The sequence below is a fragment of the Triturus cristatus genome, chromosome 9, assembly GCF_964204655.1.
Source record: "Triturus cristatus chromosome 9, aTriCri1.1, whole genome shotgun sequence".
Taxonomy (NCBI): domain Eukaryota; kingdom Metazoa; phylum Chordata; class Amphibia; order Caudata; family Salamandridae; genus Triturus; species Triturus cristatus.
This window is the reverse complement of record NC_140592.1, coordinates 31,762,108-31,783,809: the sequence shown is the minus strand read 5'-3', so window position 1 is coordinate 31,783,809 and position 21,702 is coordinate 31,762,108. Positions and strand designations below refer to the sequence as shown.

Below are 21,702 nucleotides of genomic sequence, written 5' to 3'. Positions count from 1 at the left end.
TTTATGCTGTGAAGCTCGACATAAAACTTTCCACTACACAAAAGACAAAACAATTGCCACATATTGCCAATGCTTGTTTACATGCATTGCATGAATGGAAAGAGGAACCCTCATACAATATATGAGCAGAAGTTACTCCTGTTTTGTCTGAGAAACAAGCAGATTTGTAAGTGGATAAGGTGACATGTAACTTTGTAAAACATACATGACAAGTCATGTGTTACACCTTCGGTCAGTGCTGGCACTTATCACGTTGCATTCTAAGGGTTTGATCCCATAAAATGTTAATGTAACAATACAAGCCCCAAAATGCAATATGCTGCTGGCTGAAAATGAGGAATGGCTGATCTTTCATAGCCAGGGCCACTGGATAAATAAGATCATGCAGTTCTGCGGTGTTTTCTGCATAATTATGTATTTACTGCACTTGCCACAGAACCCATCATCTTCTGCATAAATTGGAGATTTATAAAAAAAAAAAAAAATTCTCGAGCAAACGTATCAAAAGTTATTTAAAACGCTATTTCCTGTGTTACTGCACCGTGCAAGCCATTTTGTCACACCGAGGAAGGTCACCTTTCAGGTGCTGATGCTGTATTAAGGTGTTAAAATGCTATTAATGAGGTGAAACACCTGCGTAAACCGTATTAACGTGGAACATTTAAAAAATAGTGAAGTAATACTGCTCCAAAATGTGCTGCCTTGGGCTCCATATTTTGCTCTTTCTTACAGCATAATTTTGTCAATCCTGCTACATAATTTGGTCCTCTCTTGCCGCATAATTCCAGTAGACCTAGCCATACAGCACTTTACAGGTTAGTGAAATGCAATATAAAATTTGGTTTCTGACTTTCTGTCTTTTTCTTGAGAGTTAAACAGCCCAGTGGGTGAGAAGGCAGAGATGGCTTTACAGATGCAAATAGGACGATCTAGCTGTTAATGGGCTGACATTAACGCACCGTAGGGAGCCATGGGACCATAAAAAGGCACTGTTTCCCAGAACAATGAGCGCAGCAGAGACACTGTAAAAGCAACATGCTGGTACTTCTTTGTCAGAGCGCCCAGCTGTGACCCTACCTTTAAATGGTGCTGCACGTGCTGCCCCCTACAGGGCTGACTTTCAGGTGGTGCGACCGGTGCAGCTACACCTGGCGTTGAGCTTGTGGGTGGGAGGGGTTAGGGGTTTGCTTAGAAATAACTTATGAGTTTAAAAGCACCTGCTGTAGAGTTCTTTGTGGGTCTTGCAGTTTTCAGGCAGCAATTCAAATGTTAAATAACTCTTGTGATTAATGTTCCTTCTGGAGAGAGATCAGAGTTTTGTTTTGTGGAAGTTTAGATTCATCATAAGGTAGTGCAGAGGGTTAATATGCCTGCTGCAAATAACTTTACCATGCAGATCACAGAACTGTCTGTTATGTGGACATTCCAGTGAGTCCCTGCTTTTCACACAGAGATACTTTTGTTACTTGCAGTTCATAAGTTACAATCCTAATAAAGCACAGTGACCTATGAACTGCCATCAAAGTGCTACATGCTAACTGCATGGTAGAGGTCACAACGTTTTCTTTTTAATCCCAGTCCCCCCCCTCCAGGTTTCTGGCACATCTCCAGTCTATCGGAGAGGTAGGCCATGCCTTGAACTGGCTCGCGTCCTTTTTAAGTGGGAGAGGACAGGAGGACAGGAGGTATGGGTCCCTCCTTTTTCTTCAAAGTCCTTGGTACATACAGTTGGAGTGCCCCACGTCTCCCCCTTGAGCCACACACTGTTCAACGTTTATCTCAAATCTTTACCCCAACTGGAGGAAGCCATGAGGGCAACAGTGATATCGTACCCTAACTACACAAAGCTCCTCTTCTACTGTGAGAAGGGAGAAGAGATCGCAGGAAAAGCTATTAAATGTTGCCTAGTGGCTATATTTCACTGGATGACCATCAATCAGCTAAAGTGCAATGCAGACAAAACCGAAATTCTCTTCTTCAGTCAAATCCCTGTTAGAAATGGCGGTGTCTAGTTGGCAAGGGTTTGCACCTTTGTCCAAGTAGGGACCCTTCTTCCTGGTCAGGGTAAGGGGTATACACTTCTAAAATAACCCCTGCTCACACCTTTGGTAGCTTGGCACGAGCAGGCAGGTTTATCTCAGAGGCAGTGTATTTGTGCAAACATACAGTAATATAGTGAAAACACTAAAAATGGACATAGCACCAGTTAAGAAAAATAGGTAATCTTTATTTAAACTAAACAATACAAAAATGACAAAAATCCACAGTACAGTAATCAAAATCTGACTTTTAAAAGGTAGAAACAGTTCTGTCCATAGCAAACTATAGATGTAACACTTTCAGCACAAATGACCTTGGATGCTTCAAAATCATAAACAAGAACAGCCACAGGGAATGTGATGCATTGGTTCCTTACACATGCAGGGAAGGTGATGCGTCGGTTCCTTACTCCAGGGGAGGTGATGCGTCAGTTCCTTTCTGCCACGCAGGGCAAGGTGATGCTTGAGGATCGGGGATGCGTCGGTTCTCAATGCGTCAGTGGCAACAGTGCTACGTTAGTTTCTCCAGTCGCGGTCCCACGATCCATTGGTTCTTGCAGCCACAATTGGCGTGATCTCTGACTTCATAGATCTGTGCACTCGATGCGGCATGCAGCGATTTCTCCCGGCGTGGGCAGGCGCTGCGTCGGTGTCTTTGGCAATTCATTGGAAACAGGTGAGGATGCGTCGCGCTTCTCGTTGCTGCGTTACTTTTCCAGCTCCCAACAGCAGGAACAACCTCCAGAGGCCCACAACAGCAGCAGGCACCTCTTGGCAGGTCAGAACTCCAAGCAAGAAAGTTCAGGGGAGCTAGGGGTGATGTGTTTGTATCCCTGAGACTTCAAAACAGGAGGCAAGCTATACTTTAAGCCCTTGGAGATCTTCCTTAAGCAGGGGACACAGCACACAGAAAAGTCCTTGTCCTTTCCTTGGCAGAAACACCCACTGCAGGCCAACCCCAGACAGAGGGGCAGTACTTCTCCTTCAGATTCTCTAGCTCTTCTCCTTGGCAATGGTTCCTCTTGAATTCCAGAAGTAATCTAAAAGTCTTCGGTCTGGGTCCCACTTTTTAGAGCACAAATTCCTTTGTTCTCTGGTGGCAGAGCAGCTCTTTGCCCAGCCAAAACCAGTTCTGTCCTCTCTGGTGCAGCTGCCTAGCAGGAGGTGGATACAGCATTGTCCAAGGCAGACCAGGCCCATTCAGGTGTGAAAGAAATCTCCTCCCCTACTCTAAATGCAGCCCAGGTCTATCCAGCCCAGCCCTGACTCACCCTGGAAAGGCAGGTCACACCTCACCCCCCAGGTGGCTGTCTGAACAGAATGCACATCCCCAGCCCCTGTCACTCTAAAGCCAGACAGTCAATTCGCAAACCTAGCAGAAGCATACTGGATGGCTAAGCAAGAAAATACCTACTTTCTAAAAGTGGTATTTTCAAACCCAGAATGTAAAAACCATCCTTACTAAAAGATGCATCTTTAGATTCTGAGTTCAGGCATACTAAACTCTATTTTCCTAACATGTTCCCAGGGGCAGTTATACTAGTCGTTGCTAAGTGTCCCTCAAGTCAAATGCTTTTGCATTTGACTCGTGAGGGACACCTAGTAACGACTAGTGGAACGGCAGCTTGATGTAATAATTTAAATGCTTTTGAATTTGACTCGTGAGGGACACCTAGTAACGACTAGTTGAACTGCAGCTCTTTGTAGAATTATTTTGATATTGGATACTATAATATTCTCTGCCCACTGCTAATCTTGTCCCATAATGCTCTGCAGGGCCTTTGGTTGGGATTGTATTTTTGCCCATAACTGTGCTTGGGGTGGTCCTAAGAGGATGGGTCCACCACCGAATCGTTCAGCAAGATGTGCTCTTTGTTTTCAAGGCATCTGCTTGGTTCTCTCCCTAGGTTAGGGAGGATCCCAAAATCATCACCTCTCTCACTGCTTGCTAAATTTTCATTTTCACTTTTGTGAAATGACTATATGCATTTAAGCATGTAAAGACCGAGATACTTGTTATTTTACCAAAAGTATATGAGGTTTCTGTTTTATTAATTGGGGTCCAATGGAGCGAAGTGGGACTCTCGTAGGGACACTCTTAGGAAGCTGCCTTTGAGGTGAGCTTCAGGACAATCTTCGGAAGCTGCCCATGAGAGGAGCGCTGAGACACTCTTAGGAAGCTGCCTTTGAGCTGAGAGCGCCGGGGCACTCTTAGGAAGCTGCCTTTCAGCTGAGAGCGCCGGGACACTCTTAGGAAGCTGCCTTTCAGCTGAGAGCGCCGGGACACTCTTAGGAAGCTGCCTTTGAGCGGAGCGCTGGGACACTCTTAGGAAGCTGCCTTTGAGCTGAGAGCGCCGGGGCACTCTTAGGAAGCTGCCTTTCAGCTGTGAGCGCCGGGACACTCTTAGGAAGCTGCCTTTCAGCTGAGAGCGCCGGGACACTCTTAGGAAGCTGCCTTTGAGCGGAGCGCTGAGACACTCTTAGGAAGCTGCCTTTCAGCTGAGAGCGCCGGGACACTCTTAGGAAGCTGCCTTTCAGCTGAGAGCGCCGGGACACTCTTAGGAAGCTGCCTTTGAGCGGAGCGCTGAGACACTCTTAGGAAGCTGCCTTTGAGCTGAGAGTGCCGGGACACTCTTATAAAGCCACCCTTGAGCTGAGAGCGTCAGGACAATCTTAAGAAGCTGCCTTTGAGCGGAGCGCCGGGACACTCTCAGGAAGCTGGCTTTGAGCTGAGAGTGCCGGGACACTCTTAGGAAGCTGCCTTTGAGCTGAGAGTGCCGGGACACTCTTAGGAAGCTGCCTTTGAGCTGAGAGTGCCGGGACACTCTTAGGAAGCTGCCTTTGAGCTGAGAGTGCCGGGACCCTCTTAGGAAGCTGCCTTTGAGGTGAGCGTCAGGACAATCTTAGGAAGCTGCCCATGAGAGGAGCGCCAGGACACTCTTAGGAAGCCACCTGTGAGCTGAGAGTGCCGGGATACTCTTAGGAAGCTGCCTTTGAGGTGAGCGTCGGGACACTCTTAGGAAGCTGCCTTTCAGCTGAGAGCGCCGGGACACTCTTAGGAAGCTGCCTTTCAGCTGAGAGCGCCGGGACACTCTTAGGAAGCTGCCTTTCAGCTGAGAGCGCCGGGACACTCTTAGGAAGCTGCCTTTCAGCTGAGCGCTAGGACACTCTTAGGAAGCCACCTTTGAGCTGAGAGCGCTAGGACACTCTTAGGAAGCTGCCTTTGAGCTGAGAGCGCCGGGGCACTCTTAGGAAGCTGCTTTTGAGCTGAGAGCGCCGGGACACTCTTAGGAAGCTGCCTTTGAGCTGAGAGAGAGTGCCGGGACACTCTTAGGAAGCTGCCTTTCAGCTGAGAGCGCCGGGACACTCTTAGGAAGCTGCCTTTGAGCTGAGAGAGAGTGCCGGGACACTCTTAGGAAGCTGCCTTTCAGCTGAGCGCTAGGACACTCTTAGGAAGCTGCCCGTGAGCGGAGCGCCCGGGCACTCTTAGGAAGACGCCTTTGAGCTGAGAGCGCCGGGACACTCTTAGGAAGACGCCTTTGAGCTGAGAGCGCCGGGACACTCTTAGGAAGCTGCCTTTGAGGTGAGCGTCGGGACACTCTTAGGAAGCTGCCCGTGAGCGGAGCGCCAGGGCACTCTTAGGAAGACGCCTTTGAGCTGAGAGCGCCGGGACACTCTTAGGAAGACGCCTTTGAGCTGAGAGCGCCGGGACACTCTTAGGAAGACGCCTTTGAGCTGAGAGCACCGGGAAACTCTTGGAAAGCTGCCTTTGAGCTGGTCGCCGGAACACTCTTAGGAAGCTGCCTTTCAAGTGAGCATCGGGACACTCTTAGGAAGCTGCCTTTGAGGTGAGCGCCGGGACACTCTTAGGAAGCTGCCTTTCAGCTGAGCGCTAGGACACTCTTAGGAAGCTGCCCGTGAGCGGAGCGCCTGGGCACTCTTAGGAAGACGCCTTTGAGCTGAGAGCGCCGGGACACTCTTAGGAAGACGCCTTTGAGCTGAGAGCGCCGGGACACTCTTAGGAAGCTGCCTTTGAGGTGAGCGTCGGGACACTCTTAGGAAGCTGCCCGTGAGCGGAGCGCCGGGGCACTCTTAGGAAGCCACCTTTGAGCTGAGAGAGAGCGCCGGGACACTCTTAGGAAGCCGCCTTTGAGTGGAGAGCCCGGGACACTCTATGAAGCTGCCTTTGAGCGGAGCGTTAGGACACTCTTATGAGTAGGTGCGCACTATATAAATCTCATTTCTTTCATTCATTCAGTCTTTTATTATCCTAATGTTGCTAAAAAGGGTTAATTTGGGTAGGAATACTTTCTTTTTAGTAAACCCAACCCCATCAACTGGGGTACGTTTTAAATCCTGAGTTTGTGCTTCTCCAGATCAAGCACTCTTAAAATCTACTGACGGCTAGTTTCGATGCCATGCAATTCCTACAACTTGAAAGTTTCATTATCTTATGTAGCATTTCCTATACATTGATTTGCACACATATGATTCATTGTCTCTGTATAATGATGATATGAAGTGCTCTGACACCCTACACTGGTATTTGTAGCGCTATAAAACAAAAGAAATGCATGTGAGAGAGGGACTATTGAGTTATATGAGCCACTGTTGGAGGGTGGTAGTGAATTTGCCGAGATGAAGTCATGGGGGGGGGGGGGGGGGGCACCAAAAAAGATTGTTGTGCAGGGCGCCACCCTAGCCCCTCCCACACCTGTGTCGTCAATGTGTTCATGAACACTGCTCCATGTTTGACCCAGTGTATGGTTCCCTGCGTCACTCAAGGCTTGACCCAGGGTCTCAAAGCTGGAGTTGCCCTGCTTGTGCAATAACTGCAAATCCTTTTTTAATAATAACTGCACTTCTGGGATATAACGGAGCAGGAAATGACAGAGGAAGAGATAGTAAGAACATGCCCTCTTGCTCCCTGTCAGCTTTCAATGAAACCCAGATCACTGGACTCAAATTATATCACAGCCTTCAATAAAGAGCAAAAAACACAGGGGTGAAAAAAAGGATAACATGCTGCGACTGTAAACCCCCCTCACCCTTACCCCCAGCCACAAAGACTGAAGAGCAAAGTGAGGTAAGGAATTAATCGATGAGAAGTTAAACAGGGGATGAAAAACATAAACTGAAAAGTCTCTTTGCACTTACATAACATTTATTACATATATATTTATGCAGTTTTCTATGGCGTGGCCCAAGAGCATTTGAGTGTTTTTGCAACTAAGGAAAAAAAAGATAAAATATACTGATATGCTAAAAGAATTTATGTCTCATGAAACAAATCAGCTAGACCTAGGGGCATATGTATCAAACGATTTTTTAATCGCAAACGCTGCGATTCGCAAAATAACAGCGTTTGCGATTAAAAAATCGGTAATCGGGATGTATGAGCCAAATCCCATCGCAAAATTAAGGAATTGCTAATTTAGCGATTTCTTAATTTTGCGTAAGCATTTAAGAAATCGCAAATTGCGATTTCTTAAATGATATGTAAAAAGCACCCAAGTTGTGCGAATTATCCTTAAGAAATCGCAAATTACCACCAACTTCCAGTTGGTGGTAATTTGCGATTTCCTTTCAAAAAGCACTTTTTTGAATTTTACAAAGTGCCACGTGGCGCTCATACATGCCCTTAGGGCATGTATGTGCGCTATATGCACACACATGCTCATTTCAGGGGTGCATCAGGGTGTCATCATGACACCCTTGCACCTTTGAAATTATTCTCAAATTGCGATTAGCAAATTGCGATTCGCTATTTGAGAATTACTTCCCATTCATTCCTATGGGTCTCCTGGCCCATAGAAATGAACAGGCAGGTATTCCTTAATTGCGATTTCGCAATTTGCTAATCGCAATTAAGGAATTTAAAGAAATCGCAAAAAGTTTGCAATTTTTTTAATACATCCCGTTTTGCAATTCTCAAATAGCGATTCTTTAAAAATCGCTATTTGAGAATCGCAAATGGTGATGTTGATACACATGCCCCTAAGTGAGCTGAGATAGAAAAGGCTACCATGCTGTTACTACTCCATCACCATGAAAAAGACCAGCTTGTTCCCCTGGCATCCTGTAAATAGAGGCCCTTTACTGGCTCACACATTCTCAGTCCTGACAACACCACTCCAAAAACATTTAATTCAGCACAATCTACTGTGCACTCCGGGGACCAAGGTCAAGACTGATTTGCATATAGCCAGGTCTAAACTGGGGTGGCATGGTGAGCAAAAGAATGATGGATTTAACCCAGATCTCTTGACTGGGGGTGAATGTTTTGATTTGTTCTGCATTCCGTCCATCAATTGTGTGTCTTTTGCTTTCTCGCCGCAGGTGCGCCCGGTATGCCCAGACGTGGGTCCCGTGCTCTTCATGCCACTGGAATCAAGCTATCCTGGCTGAAGAGGAGTGAAACCCCGAAACCGGTCCTAGGAAGCTTGTTTACGGTCCAGGGAGGACCTGGCTTGGCAGTTCGGGCTGGACTGTTCCCATGAGGCACAGGGTCAAGACTGATTTGCATATGGCCAGGTCTAAACTGGGGTGGCATGGTGAGCAAAAGAATGATGGATTCAACCCAGATCTATTGACTAGGGGTGAATGGTTTGATTTGTTCTGCATTCCGTCCATCAATTGTGTGTCTTTTGCACACCGGGGACCAAGACAGCGCTGATGGACATCACAGATCCTCCGGTAAGCCCTAAATGAAGGCCATCTGGCTGCTCTTCTGTTGGACATTAGATCTGTTGGCAGCCTTAGACACAGCTGATCACTCCTTAAATCTCAGCAGATTATCCACCTTGGTGGCCATTGGTAAACGGGAATTGGTTGAATCATTTCTGAGTAATCGGATCATACCCACAAAACTCAGACCTTTCGAACCATCACGGCTAACAATTGACTGCCGTGTTCCTCAAGCCATGAATAATAATAAAGGTATCTACGTCTGCCCTCTTCTCAGCATCATGTGGATGAGAGGCTTGGCATGCCCAAGCGGCCGCAAATGGGGTGGCCGTAGATTCTTGAGTCACGGAGTCAAACGTTGAGACGCATCCTAGGTGGATCTGTGACGTGAACCCTCTTTCCTGAAGTTCACGAATGACCTACATGTTCTCCTACTGTATACCAGTCAGAGCTGAGGGCTCCAGCGCCTAGAAACACCAGCTATAGAAATACCCTCAAATGCATTCAGCTCAACTCAATATTACCTAACTCAATGGTGCTGATGTTATCAACATCAGATGAACCAAAGGCTGAGGGTAACCTGCCAGAAATCAACAGGTACATATGGGTCCCTGGTTGTGAGCGAGGACCTTGACACGATCCCTTCATTGTGTGGGTTGACAGTCACTGTTGTGTTGCCTGTGGGATCATAATCCTCTGAGTATGACCCTTGCCTAGTTTCCACAAGGTTGAGAATGAGAATAAATCTTCCCAGGGCAGAAGGGTGGTTCTCGACGTAATGAGGTACTCATGATCAGTTATGCAGTTTTTGTATTTTTTTTCATTTGTTTAAGTGGTTATGGATACTTCCTCTGACACATCTTTCCTGGTCAATAAGTAGTTAAGCTTTATCAAGGCCTCATGGGTACACTATGGTAGTAATTCAAAATATGTTCATCACCATTCTTGATGGGCAAATCGGGTCGTAGTTATTGTGTCAGTACAAATATGGTATCAGTCACCGGTCACATAGAAAGAGAGTCAGAAATGTCCATGGCTTATTGGCCAGAGTGAAACAGATGGCGGCTGTAGGATTTGGATCCTAAGGACCCTACAGACTAGTGTCCTATCACACTACTCCCCAGTACTCCCCTAGTAGCCAACCAACTCTGCAATTACTTCGAAGCTGCCTGTGTCCTGGATGACACACAAGTGGGGTTTATTCCCACCAAAGTAGAGAATCCGACAAAAATTCCACCACGGTTCCAAACTGTGTTGTCTTATCTTGTAAGATACAAGAATGCTGGTTCTTTTTCTCATGTTTGGCATGAATTTATGAGCTTATATTGCCCTTATCATGACTCAATTTAAAATTAAGAATGTCTGCTTAGGTGTGCTTCTTCCACCAATAACTTCTAATTATTTACAAAGCCTTGCTGTTACATTTGACTCCAAATGAATGGCTGACACTCCTCAGTTTTATTTTCCTGATCCTTGCTTTTGCGTTAGCTCAGATCAGTTCTGCCTTTAGTATCATTTGAGGCCACTATGGGAATAGTGGCTGATACAATAGGTTCCCCACGTGACCATTGTAATTCGCTTTACAGTATCATTTCTAAACCACAAGTGATGAAAATACAGTCCATCCAGAACCAGGAGACAACATCTTTTTCCTAAACCTCGTGATATACACCAGTCAATCCAATCCTTCACAAACGCCACTGGGATGTACGACACAATCAAGCATGCTTTTACAACACAGGCCATTACAACGCAGGCAATACAATGAACGCCTTGTTACCCCGCGTTCCATTAGCGCGCAAGTCGTTACAACTCCAGTCTGTGCAACAATAGGGATGTAATACGGGCAGTGCGGACGGCGAGTCGTCCGGGCCCTTCAAGATGGCGGCGGCCGAATTCCAAGGAGAGGAAGGTAGTGGTCTAGTCTTCCCGGAGGTCGCGGATATTATGGGGCGCGTCGGGACAAGAGAGGCGGAGAAGGCGAGGATAGGAAGAGAAGATGGAGGAGCGGAGAAGGAGTCGGGGAAGACGATGGAAAGCGAAAGAGCGGCGGATCGAGGAGCAGTACCTGTGGGAGACTCGTGTCCAGGACAGCGTCGGAGGAGCAGCAGAGAGGAAGAATCGAATGGCCGAGGGGCCCCAGCTGACACCGCTCTCGTGTCCAGTCGTCCCTCAGAGAAACAGGACGCTGAGACACCCCACGCTACAGTCCTGGAGGACTGTAGCTTCAGGTCAGTGCCTTTCCTGACTTATTTCAAAAGGTGGGCTGGGAGGGGAAAAGCAAGGAGGACACCCGAAGCAGGGCACTAACCAGGACCGTCCTATCCCTCACGATTTCCCCGCCCTCACAAACCGTGGTGTTAGTAGAAGCAGGTGGAGGGTCACCCACTCACGAACAAGGAGTATAAGTCCTGTTACTGACGGGAGGTTGTTTTGTGTTTCCTTTGTTTCCCGGGGACGCCACCCCGATTCAGAGAACCCCTACCGAAGCTGATGTGAAGCGGTTTAAAGAAGAGGGACTTGAGGAAGCGGCCACCGGACCTGTTACGTTACATATACTTTTCTGGACTGTCGCCCTGCAACCTTGACTGTGTATCTCAGTTACCACTATCCAGACATTGTCTATCAGTTAAATAAAAACACAGCCTCCTAACTCCTATACGCGTCCTCAATTACACCGGTACCTACCATAAAGAAGAGGGCCAGTTGTAGGTCCTGGGAGGGTGACCAACTTACAAGGGAAGGTGCTGGATTTAAAATCCGAACAGCACGTCTCCTAATTCAAGTCAAGTGGTAATGGAATGCGTGGTAATGGAGCGCGTGATAACGCGTTCATTGTATTGCCCGCATTGTAATGGTTCTGCGTAGTTCTAGCTGCGAGGTAAAGGCTGTTTCCCTCACCACTGGCTTCCCATACACAACAGAATCCTTTTCAAAATTCTCTGTATTTACATAAGGATCTATATATCTTTGCTGCCACTTTCTTACAAATAGGTCCAGGTCATATAAACTCTCTTGCCATTCTCGTTCCTCTCAAACAAATCTTTTATAAAAACCTCAGCAGGTGACCAGTCCTTTACCCATCCTGGAGCAAAAACTGGATGAAGCTTCTCGACTTGAGATCTACCCATCCTGGAGCAAACACTGGATGAAGCTTTTCGACTTGAGATCTACCCATCCTGGAGCAAAAACTGGATGAAGCTTTTCGACTTGAGATCTACCCATCCTGGAGCAAAAACTGGATGAAGCTTCTCGACTTGAGATCTACCCATCCTGGAGCAAAAACTGGATGAAGCTTCTCGACTTGAGATCTACCCATCCTGGAGCAAAAACTGGATGAAGCTTCTCGACTTGAGATCTACCCATCCTGGAGCAAAAACTGGATGAAGCTTCTCGACTTGAGATCTACCTCCTTCCCCCTTTGTTTCAGAAAAAGACTTAAACAGCTCTTTTATCGCTAATGTTGGCACTATTTATAGCACCCAGAGGCCCTCGGCTGGATGCAGCGCTTAACAAATGGCCTCAACAGAACATAAAGTAACACTGGTGCACAGAGCCGCTCACCTGAAGGGCTGAACACCCACCATCTCACACAGATTCACATCCAGTAGCTGATACTTGGAGAGTCTCTTGAGCACAGTCACACCGTCCAAGCCGCCTGATGTGTCAGATAAATGCCTGTCGGTCTTACCTGTCACTGGCTGCAAACAGCAATGGCTGCTGCTTGTCTCAAGATCTCTTATTTCTCTGCAACAGCACAGACTCTGGCAGGCCCACTGTGCACTCACTGTGACTGCTGGGGCTTCCTCTCACCTTTGACCATGTGTACGACACAACTGACTTCATTCGCTATAATGGTTGGGGTCCATCTCCCAAAAAGAGCCTGTACTGTTACAGTCCAACTACCGGAAGTGACACGCCTGGCTTTGCCGTGGCCTCTGCCTCGGCATCCAGACAGGGAAGTTTTTCATTTGTTGTTAACAGTGTATAATGTGTTAACTAATTAATTAGTTAATTAATTAAATAGTGCAGGGGCCCAGAGATTTTCTTAGGAGCTCACCGCTGGCACCAGGTTTCCAAGTCTTGATTCCACCTCATGCCTCTTTCTTCCACCACCATACACTTCCTGACTCTTCCTCTCTTCAATGCCGAGGCTGCCTGGTCCCGATTTCACCTCATGCCTCTTTCTTCCACCACCGTACACTCTCTGACTCTTCATCTCTTGAATGCCGAGGCTGCCTGGTCCTGATTTCACCTCTGCCTCTTTCTTCAACCACCGTACGCTTCCTATCTCTTTATCTCTTGAATGCCGAGGCTGCCTGGTCCTGATTCCACCTCATGCCTCTTTCTTCCACCACCGTACGCTTCCTATCTCTTTATCTCTTGAATACCGAGGCTGCCTGGTCCTGATTTCCCCTCATGCCTCTTTCTTCCACCACCGCACACTTCCTGACTCTTCATCTCTTGAATGCCGAGACTGCCTGGTCCTGATTTCCCCTCATGCCTCTTTCTTCCACCACCGCACACTTCCTGACTCTTCATCTCTTGAATGCCGAGGCTGCCTGGTCCTGATTCCACCTCATGCCTCTTTCTTCCACCACCGTACACTCTCTGACTCTTCATCTCTTGAATGCCGAGGCTGCCTGGTCCTGATTTCACTTCATGCCTCTTTCTTCCACCACCGTACACTTCCTGGCTCTTCATCTCTTAAATGCCGAGGCTGCCTGGTCCTGATTTCACTTCATGCCTCTTTGTTCCACCACCGTACCCTTCCTGACTCTTCATCTCTTGAATGCAGAGGCTGCCTGGTCCTGATTTCACTTAATGCCTCTTTCTTCCACCACCATACCCTTCCTGGCTCTTCATCTCTTGAATGCCGAGGCTGCCTGGTCCTGATTACACCTCATGCCTCTTTCTTCCACCACCGTACACTTCCTGACTCTTCATCTCTTGAATGCCGAGGCTGCCTGGTCCTGATTCCACCTCATGCCTCTTTCTTCCACCACCGTACGCTTCCTATCTCTTTATCTCTTGAATGCCGAGGCTGCCTGGTCCTGATTCCACCTCATGCCTCTTTCTTCCACCACCGTAAACTTCCTGACTCTTCATCTCTTGAATTCCGAGGCTGCCTGGTCCTGATTTCACTTCATGCCTCTTTCTTCCACCACCGTACACTTCCTGACTCTTCATCTCTTGAATTCCGAGGCTGCCTGGTCCTGATTCCACCTCATGCCTCTTTCTTCCACCACCGTACGCTTCCTGACTCTTCCTCTCTTCAATGCCGAGGCTGCCTGGTCCTGATTTCACCTCATGCCTCTTTCTTCCACCACCGTACACTTCCTGACTCTTCATCTCTTCACTGCCGAGACTGCCTGGTCCTGATTTCACTTCATGTATCTTTCTTCCACCACCGTACGCTTCCTGTCTCTTTCTCTCTTGAATACCGAGGCTGCCTATTAATCTTTCCCCCTGATGCATCTTTCATCTCTACCCTTCACTTCGGTCTCTTTATCTCACTCTTGCAGGTTTTTTTCTCCCTCTTCTGCTTTTCTCTCTATTACTATGCATCAAAGTCTGATGATGTAAAATAAGTCCTGATGCCCAAAAACTAGTTCTGGAGCCCACTACCTGAACCATCAGCACAACCAAAACACTGGTTGCAACCTCTGATTGCAAAGCAATGCCTTGCAACTCGATTGATTCGGCCTGGCAATGAAGAGGTTGATGTCTTAGTGCTGAGAAAGGGCCAGAGTCCTGTCAGGCTGATGCTTCCCAAATGACAGAAAGGCTAAAGTTGAGTCCTTCACAAAATGCTGACATAAGACTGACTCTGTTCTGGCCATTCTGACCCTCAGAAGCATTGGACTGGCAAAATATTCACTGATATACCTATTAACCATTTCCTTTCCACTTGATTGAGCACTTTACATAATGTGTAGGCCTGGGCAGAGTACGCAGAGTTCAGCTAGGCAGAACTCTGCGAAGTAACCCAAAAAACTCTGCCGCACGATGTGGAGTTCTGCAAGTTAGTCCCGCTCGCTCTGATTTTAGCTCCGGTTGTTTGTCCCGTGCTGTAATATCAGCGCAAATGGCACCATGTGTAACGTAAGAGGGTGCTGCTTATTTCGGCTACTCGAGTAGATGTTCTACTCGATCAGCAGCTTCCTCAACGTGAGCATAGGTTTCTCTACGCGAGCGTGAGTGACTAGCCGCGACCACCCACATTGAGAAATCTCGCCGGAACGTGGTCTGGAGTAAGATTTTCCTCGTTCTCACTCGCCAACTTACCGTTGGTGAGCTATGGGAGAGGAAAAACTATGTGCCACTACACTGAGTTTTTCAGAACTTCACGTTCTATGTGGAGCGCAGAGTGGGAGAAACTCCCCAAACTTCAAGAGCGGAGCGGAATTTCATGCCTAGGCCTAATAATGTGTCATTAGAATACATATTAACTCTTCCTTGTACAGGACACAGTGTCTCACTTTTCTTCTTCTTGTTACAGGAGGCCGCCAGGGGAAGCTACCTGTGACTGCTTTTGAGGCCTTTGACCTGGAAATGAAAAGCTGGACTCGCTACCCCAGCATTCCCAGCCGGCGTGCCTTTGCGAGCTGCGCAATGTCAGAGAACTTATTCTTCAGCCTGGGAGGTCTGCAGCAACCAGGACCCCACAACTTCTATTCACGCCCTCACTTTGTCAACACGGTTGAGGTCTTCGATGCTGACCAAGGTGAGTGTGCTTCACATTCGCTTCTTTATCATAAGTCTTTCTCCTTCCTCTTCACTCACGAAAGATTGATTGTAGTAGGAAATATCGAATCTCAAATAGAAACAGGACAGAATATTGTTACCACAATACCGAAGGACAAAATTGTGAAAGGTAAGTGCACAGAGGGAGGTAACAATTTACTATTCTTAACTCCATATCTTCATATCTTGAAGATTTATGTATCACCAAGGTTTGTATATGTAGAGTTAGATATGGAAAATGTATAGAAACTTACCTTTCGATATTTTATCCCTCAATATTGTGGTAACAATATTCTGTCCAGTCAATATTTGTGATTTGATATTCCCAGCCTACGACTGAAAGTTCTACATCGATTCTCTCAAAGCGCCCCTCCAACCTTATTTCTCCTTCTGGACCTTGCATATATCTAATTGTTATGAATTAGATTGGATTGCATCATATTTTACTGTCTTTGGTTATGTTGGGTTCGATAGTACCAGATTTCATCAGATTGGGTGGGATTCGCTGAAGTTGGAGTTGAATTGGATTGAGTTGGGCTGCAGTGGTTTTCGTTTTGTGCGGGTTGGGTTGGGTTAGAATGCCTTGAGTTGGATTGGACTAGATTATACTGTCTTGTTCTGAGTTGGGTTGGATTGGATTATGTATTGAATTGGGTTGGCTTGGGGATTAGATTAGATAGTACTGTTTTGGATTGGGTTTTTCAGAATTAGATTTATTTATTTTTAGAAAGTGGCACCATGTCATACTTTCAGGGGGAAAAACTGTTCAATTGAAGTGACATATTGGGGTAGGGTGGACTGGTTTGGAAGGTATTACACAATACCATCTTTGGGTTGGACTGGACTGTAGATTGGATAGAATGGGATGGGGTTCAGTTTGATTGAGTTGGGTTGAGTTGGTTTGGGTTGGATTGAGTGGGGTGAGAGGACTGTCTTTGGGTTTAACTGGATTGTAGATTGTATGGCATGGGATGGGGATCAGTTTGGTTGGGTTGAGTTGGTTTGTGCTGGATTGGGTGAAGTTAAGGGACTGGTTTTGGGTTGGACTGAATTGTAGATTGAATAGAATGGGATAGGGTTCAGTTTGATTGAGTTGGTTTAAGTTGAGTTGGTTTGTTTTGGATTAGGTGAAGTGAGGGGACCATCTTTGGGTTGGACTGGATTGTAGATTGACTAGAATGGGTTGGGGTTCAGTTTGATTGAGTTGGGTTGGGTTTATTTGGTTTGGGTTGGATTGGGTGAAGTGATGGGACCGTTTTTGGGTTTGATTGGATTGTAGATTGGCTAGAATGGAATGGGGTTACGTTTGATTGAGTTGGGATGTGCGTTGAGTTGGTTTGTGTTGGATTGGGTGGAGTGAGGGTACCATCTTTGGGTTTGATTGGATTGTAGATTGGCTTGAATTTGATGTGGTCCAGCTTGATTGAGTTGGGTTGAGTTGGTTTTGGTTGGATTGGGTGAGGTGAGGGGCCATGTTTGGATTGGATTTGATTGTAGATTGGCTAGAATGGAATGGGGCTCAGTTTGATTGAGTTGGGTTGGGTTGAGTTGGTTTGGGTTAGTTTGGATTAAGTGGGGTGAGGAAGCTGTCTTTTCATTGGATTATAGATTGGATAGAATGGGATGGGGTTCAGTTTGCTTGAGTTGGGTGTAGTTGGTTTGGTCTGGATTGGATGGGCGAGGGCCCATCTTTGGGTTGGACTGGATTGTAGATTGGATAGAATGGGATGTGGTTCAGTTTGCTTGAGTTGGATTGGGTTGGTTTTGTCTTGGATTGGGTGGGGTGAGGAGACCGTCTTTGAGTTGGACTGGATTGTAGATTTGATATAAGGGGAAGGGACGCAGTTTGATTGTGTTGGGTTGGTTTGTGTTGGTTTGGGTGGGGTGAGGGGACGGTCTTTGGGTTGTACTGGACTGTAGATTGGATAGAATGGGATAGGTTTCAGTTTGATTGAGTTGGATTAAGTTAAATTGGTTTGGTTTGGGTGGTGTGAGGGGACTGTCTTTGGGTTGGACTAGACTGTAGATTGAATGGCACATATGGATAGAAAGGGATAGGTTCATTTTGGTTGAGTTGGTTTGGGTTGGGTTGGGTGGGGGGTTGAGGTGGCCGTCTATGGGTTGGATTGGATTGTAGATTGGATAGAATAGAATGGGGTTCAGCTTGATTGAGTTTGGTTGGTTTGAGTTGGTTTGGGTTGGGTTGGGTGAGGTGAGGGGGTCGTCTTTGGGTTGGACTGGATTGTAGATTGGATAGAATGGGATGGGGTTCAGTTTGATTGAGATGGGTTGGTCAGAGATGGTTTGGGTGGGATGGGGTGAGGGGGTAGTGTTTGGGTTGTATTGAATTGTAGATTGAATAGAATGGGATAGAATGGAAGGCTTCGTCATCACTTAAATGGGGTAATTGTCATTACCATAAATGTAAAACCGTTACTGCACTTATGCCTATACCATTCATGCTTTTACAATGAAATTTGTTGTAAAGGCATGCGTGGAAATGGCATATTCGTTGTAACATCCTGTGTGGTAAAGGTAAGGCGTGGTAACAGTACCCGCGTTGTAACGGTCGCATTGTAAAGGTATGCGTGGTAATCACATTTGTAGTTCCATCATACAACCATTCCCCATGGCTAAAGATGGAATTTTTCAATCTGCTTGCTCACTTGGTAGCATTTGGGAAGACTACCAGCACCACCACTTAAACCTTTACTTACACCACCTCTGTGTCACATATTATTTGGTGTCTTTCAGGCCAGCTTGCCCACTGTCAGGGGCAAGAAACTGAAGACATCAAAAAGAAACCCTGGGATGGATTACAGTTTACTTCAGTTTTCTAACCAGGAAATTGTCTTTTTGCCCTGAATGTGGCTTCGTGGCAACTAGGTAGGACTTATTTAAGGCCAAATCATGTGAGTTGGTTTGGGTGGGCTGGGGTGAGGGTGTAGTGTTTGGGTTGTATTGAATTGTAGATTGGATAGAATGGGGTGGGGTTCCGTTGGATTGAGTTGGGTTAAGTTGGTTTGGGTGGAGTGGGGTGAGGCACCGTCTTTAGGTTGGATTGTACTGTAGATTGGATAGAATGGGATGGGGTTCCATTGGATTGAGTTGGGTTAAGTTGGTTTGGGTTAGATTGGGTGGAGTGGGGTGAGGGGGTAGTGTTTGGGTTGTATTGAATTGTATATTGGATAGAATGGAATGGGGTTCCGTTGGATTGAGTTGGGTTAAGTTGGTTTGGGTGGAGTGGGGTGAAGGACCGTCTTTGGGTTGGATTGTACTGTAGATTGGATAGAATGGAATGAGGTTCCGTTGGATTGAGTTGGGTTAGATTGGTTTGGGTTGGGTTGGATTGGGTGGAGTGGGGTGAGGGGGTAGTGTTTGGGTTGTATTGAATTGTAGATTGGATAGAATGGGGTGGGGTTCCGTTGAATTGAGTTGGGCTAATTTGGTTTGGGTTGGATTGGGTGGAGTGGGGTGAAGGACCGTCTTTGGGTTGGATTGTACTGTAGATTGGATAGAATGGAATGGGGTTCCGTTGGATTGAGTTGGGTTAAGTTGGTTTGGGTTAAATTGGGTGGAGTGGAGTGAGGGACCGTTGGATTGTACTGCAGATTGGATAGTATGAAATGGCTTGGATTGGAGTGAATTAGACTGTATTGCATGTTTGCAACTGACGGCCTGATGTAGATCTTGGTGGATGGGTTACTCCATCACAACGGGGATGGATAGGGATCCCGTCGGCTGAAATATAAATCCCATTATATCCTATGGGATTTATATTCCGGCGTACCGGATATCTGTCTCCGTTGTGACAGAGTAACCCATCTGCCGAGATCTAAACCAGGCTATTAGTAAACGTTGATAAACTCGGAGGATAGCACATGGAAGCTTCCCTCATCTAAATGTAAACTTTATTGTGACACTGGTGCTGAGAACACAGCCGTGAAGCGCGCATCAGGCACCGCTTGTGTCTCTTACATCACACTGCCCGTAGCACGCTGGCGCAAGGGTCCCTATAGCGCCCTCATTCCGCGGGGGCTGCTAATGCAAACCTGAATTGCCATGACAAGTTGTGTGTAAATATTACACATCTGATAATTATGTGCATGAGAGCTTTGGCAGGTAAAACCTGGTGAAATATGCACAAGGATGGAGGTCCAAAGGTGGAGCACCTGCAGCAGTGCAGTTTGGAAACTCTGAAACTGAAGGCTCGCCCTCGTTAAATCAGAATCCTGAGATCATTGTGCCAGAGGAAACTCCGCACTATGTGGTAAAGCATTTCCGCATGCAGAAATCAAAGCCAATGCTCCCAGCCAGCTCGGAATGCACCCTTGAGCCCTCTGTCCCACCCATGAATCCATTGAAAGGCGTTGGCTCTGAAAGAAGGGTCAGGGTCCCAGTGGGAGGACGTAGGCAGCAGCAGCACTGCAGAGATAACGTCCCTATAACTGGGAGGGGGCTGCAGTTTTGGGGTGCTGAGGGACGGCCGACCCTAATTCTGTCAGCAGTGAGGTGGGAGGGACTAATCGTTCCACCACCGCCCATAACATCTCGGCTCTTTGTTATGGCTCACAGCACGAAACAGGAAGCAGTTTACGTTCAGAGTAGAGTTTATTCATGATCAGCACACGTCACTCCAACAGCGCGTCCAGGAGTCAGCACGAACTGCCGTAATCCGATGTGCCGAATGAAAAGCCTGGATTTGGTAACAGAGGGGCAGATTTACAAGCCCCTTGCGCCTCATTTGCACCGCCGTTGCGTCACTTCTGTAATGCAGCAGCGGCGTAAACCTTGCGCCACGTTGCGCCCTATTTACATCTAGGGAGATGCGTCACGTTGTAAAGCTCTGCGCCACATGAAACCTGCGTCAGGTTTCATGTGGGCGTTACGGCGCAGGGTGGGCGTTCCCTCGCAGGTACGCCTCGTAAACGTGACGCAGTGAAATCTACAAGATTTCACGGAGTCACTTTTACGGCCATGATGCGTCAAAACCCTTGCGCCTGCTTTAAGCAGGCGCAAGGAGTGACACAGCATGTTAAGGCTAGCGAGCCTTGCTGGAGCTGGTGACGTGACTCCAGCAATGCGCGGCCTTTACGACACGCATCTGCCCAGCTGTGCGCCGCGGCGCGCCGCATTATAAATGCGCCGCATCAGTATTGGCGCACGGGTGGTTTTGCCTGTCGCAAGAGTTCTGGCGCATCCCTGCTGATTTGCAGAGATGCGCCAGACCTTGTAATATGCCCCAGAATGTTTAAGTTTCAGAAAATAGGCTGAGAGAAAAAGTAGCATATGCAAATCATTCTAAAAGTCAGCATTTCAGGGCAAAATGTGTGTATTTTATGAAAATGGAAAGCTCATGTTTGGCATAAAAGTGCTACTTTTGAATTATTTAAGGTTGGCATTTGAGTGACAATGGATGCTGACTTACTGACACGTATTGATTTCCTCGGCACCAGAGGACACTTGCAGCTCGTGCTGCTATTTCAGGACTAATGTGCAAGCATTTCATCATATTTATTGATATCGTTTTTCTGACAATATTGATCATCTATTCTCCTGTATGAGACCTGAGGATGTAAAACTGATCAATCTTAAGAGAATGTGAGATATTTCTGACCCGAGAGCTGTCTGTTGCCTGCATTTACGAGGTTTGTTTAACTTTCCATTTTCCTACCCTTCGCATTGCAAGTAGATTCCCATTCATAGAATATGACAGAGAATCTACTTGAAATGGGCAAGAAGGAGAAAAGAATTGAAGCAGATGTGAATCAAGATGCTATGTGCTCCTTTAACATGATAGGAGGTCATGTCTAAGTGCATACCCAGATTGTTTAAAGTGCCTATCAAATCTATGGCCTTTCAACCAATTTTGAGGTCAGTTATTCCCAAAAATTCAACATTTTACCGGAAAAAAACCATTACAACACATCTGTTACCACGCGATACCTTTACAACTTGGTCATTACAATACGACTACCGTTACCACGCATAACCATTACCAAACAGGATTTTACAAGTATTCCTTACAACGCATGCCTTTACGATGAATTTGGTTGTAAAGGAATGAATGGTAAAGGCTTATGTGTGGTAAAGGTTAATAGTACAGCCCAGGTGGCTCTCGCCATCCAATGGGCTTAAACAAAATGCAGCTGTTTTGGAGGGATATGGAAGTCCAACCTACCGTGAACTCTTACATATTCAAATGCTCTGGCCTGAGAACTACTAGACT

The 21,702-nt window shown here is 46.8% G+C and overlaps 1 protein-coding gene across 3 annotated transcripts in view; it reads left to right on the top strand.

The window, feature by feature from the left end:
* KLHDC8B (kelch domain containing 8B) overlaps positions 1 to 21,702 on the top strand; it is a 1,076,716-nt gene that overhangs the window by 573,399 nt on the left and 481,615 nt on the right. For all 3 annotated transcript variants that reach the window (XM_085624303.1, XM_085624301.1, XM_085624300.1), the window contains one exon: positions 15,229 to 15,453. In XM_085624303.1, the coding sequence (XP_085480429.1) occupies positions 15,229 to 15,453 (225 nt within the window). The remainder of the gene's footprint in view (positions 1 to 15,228; positions 15,454 to 21,702) is intronic.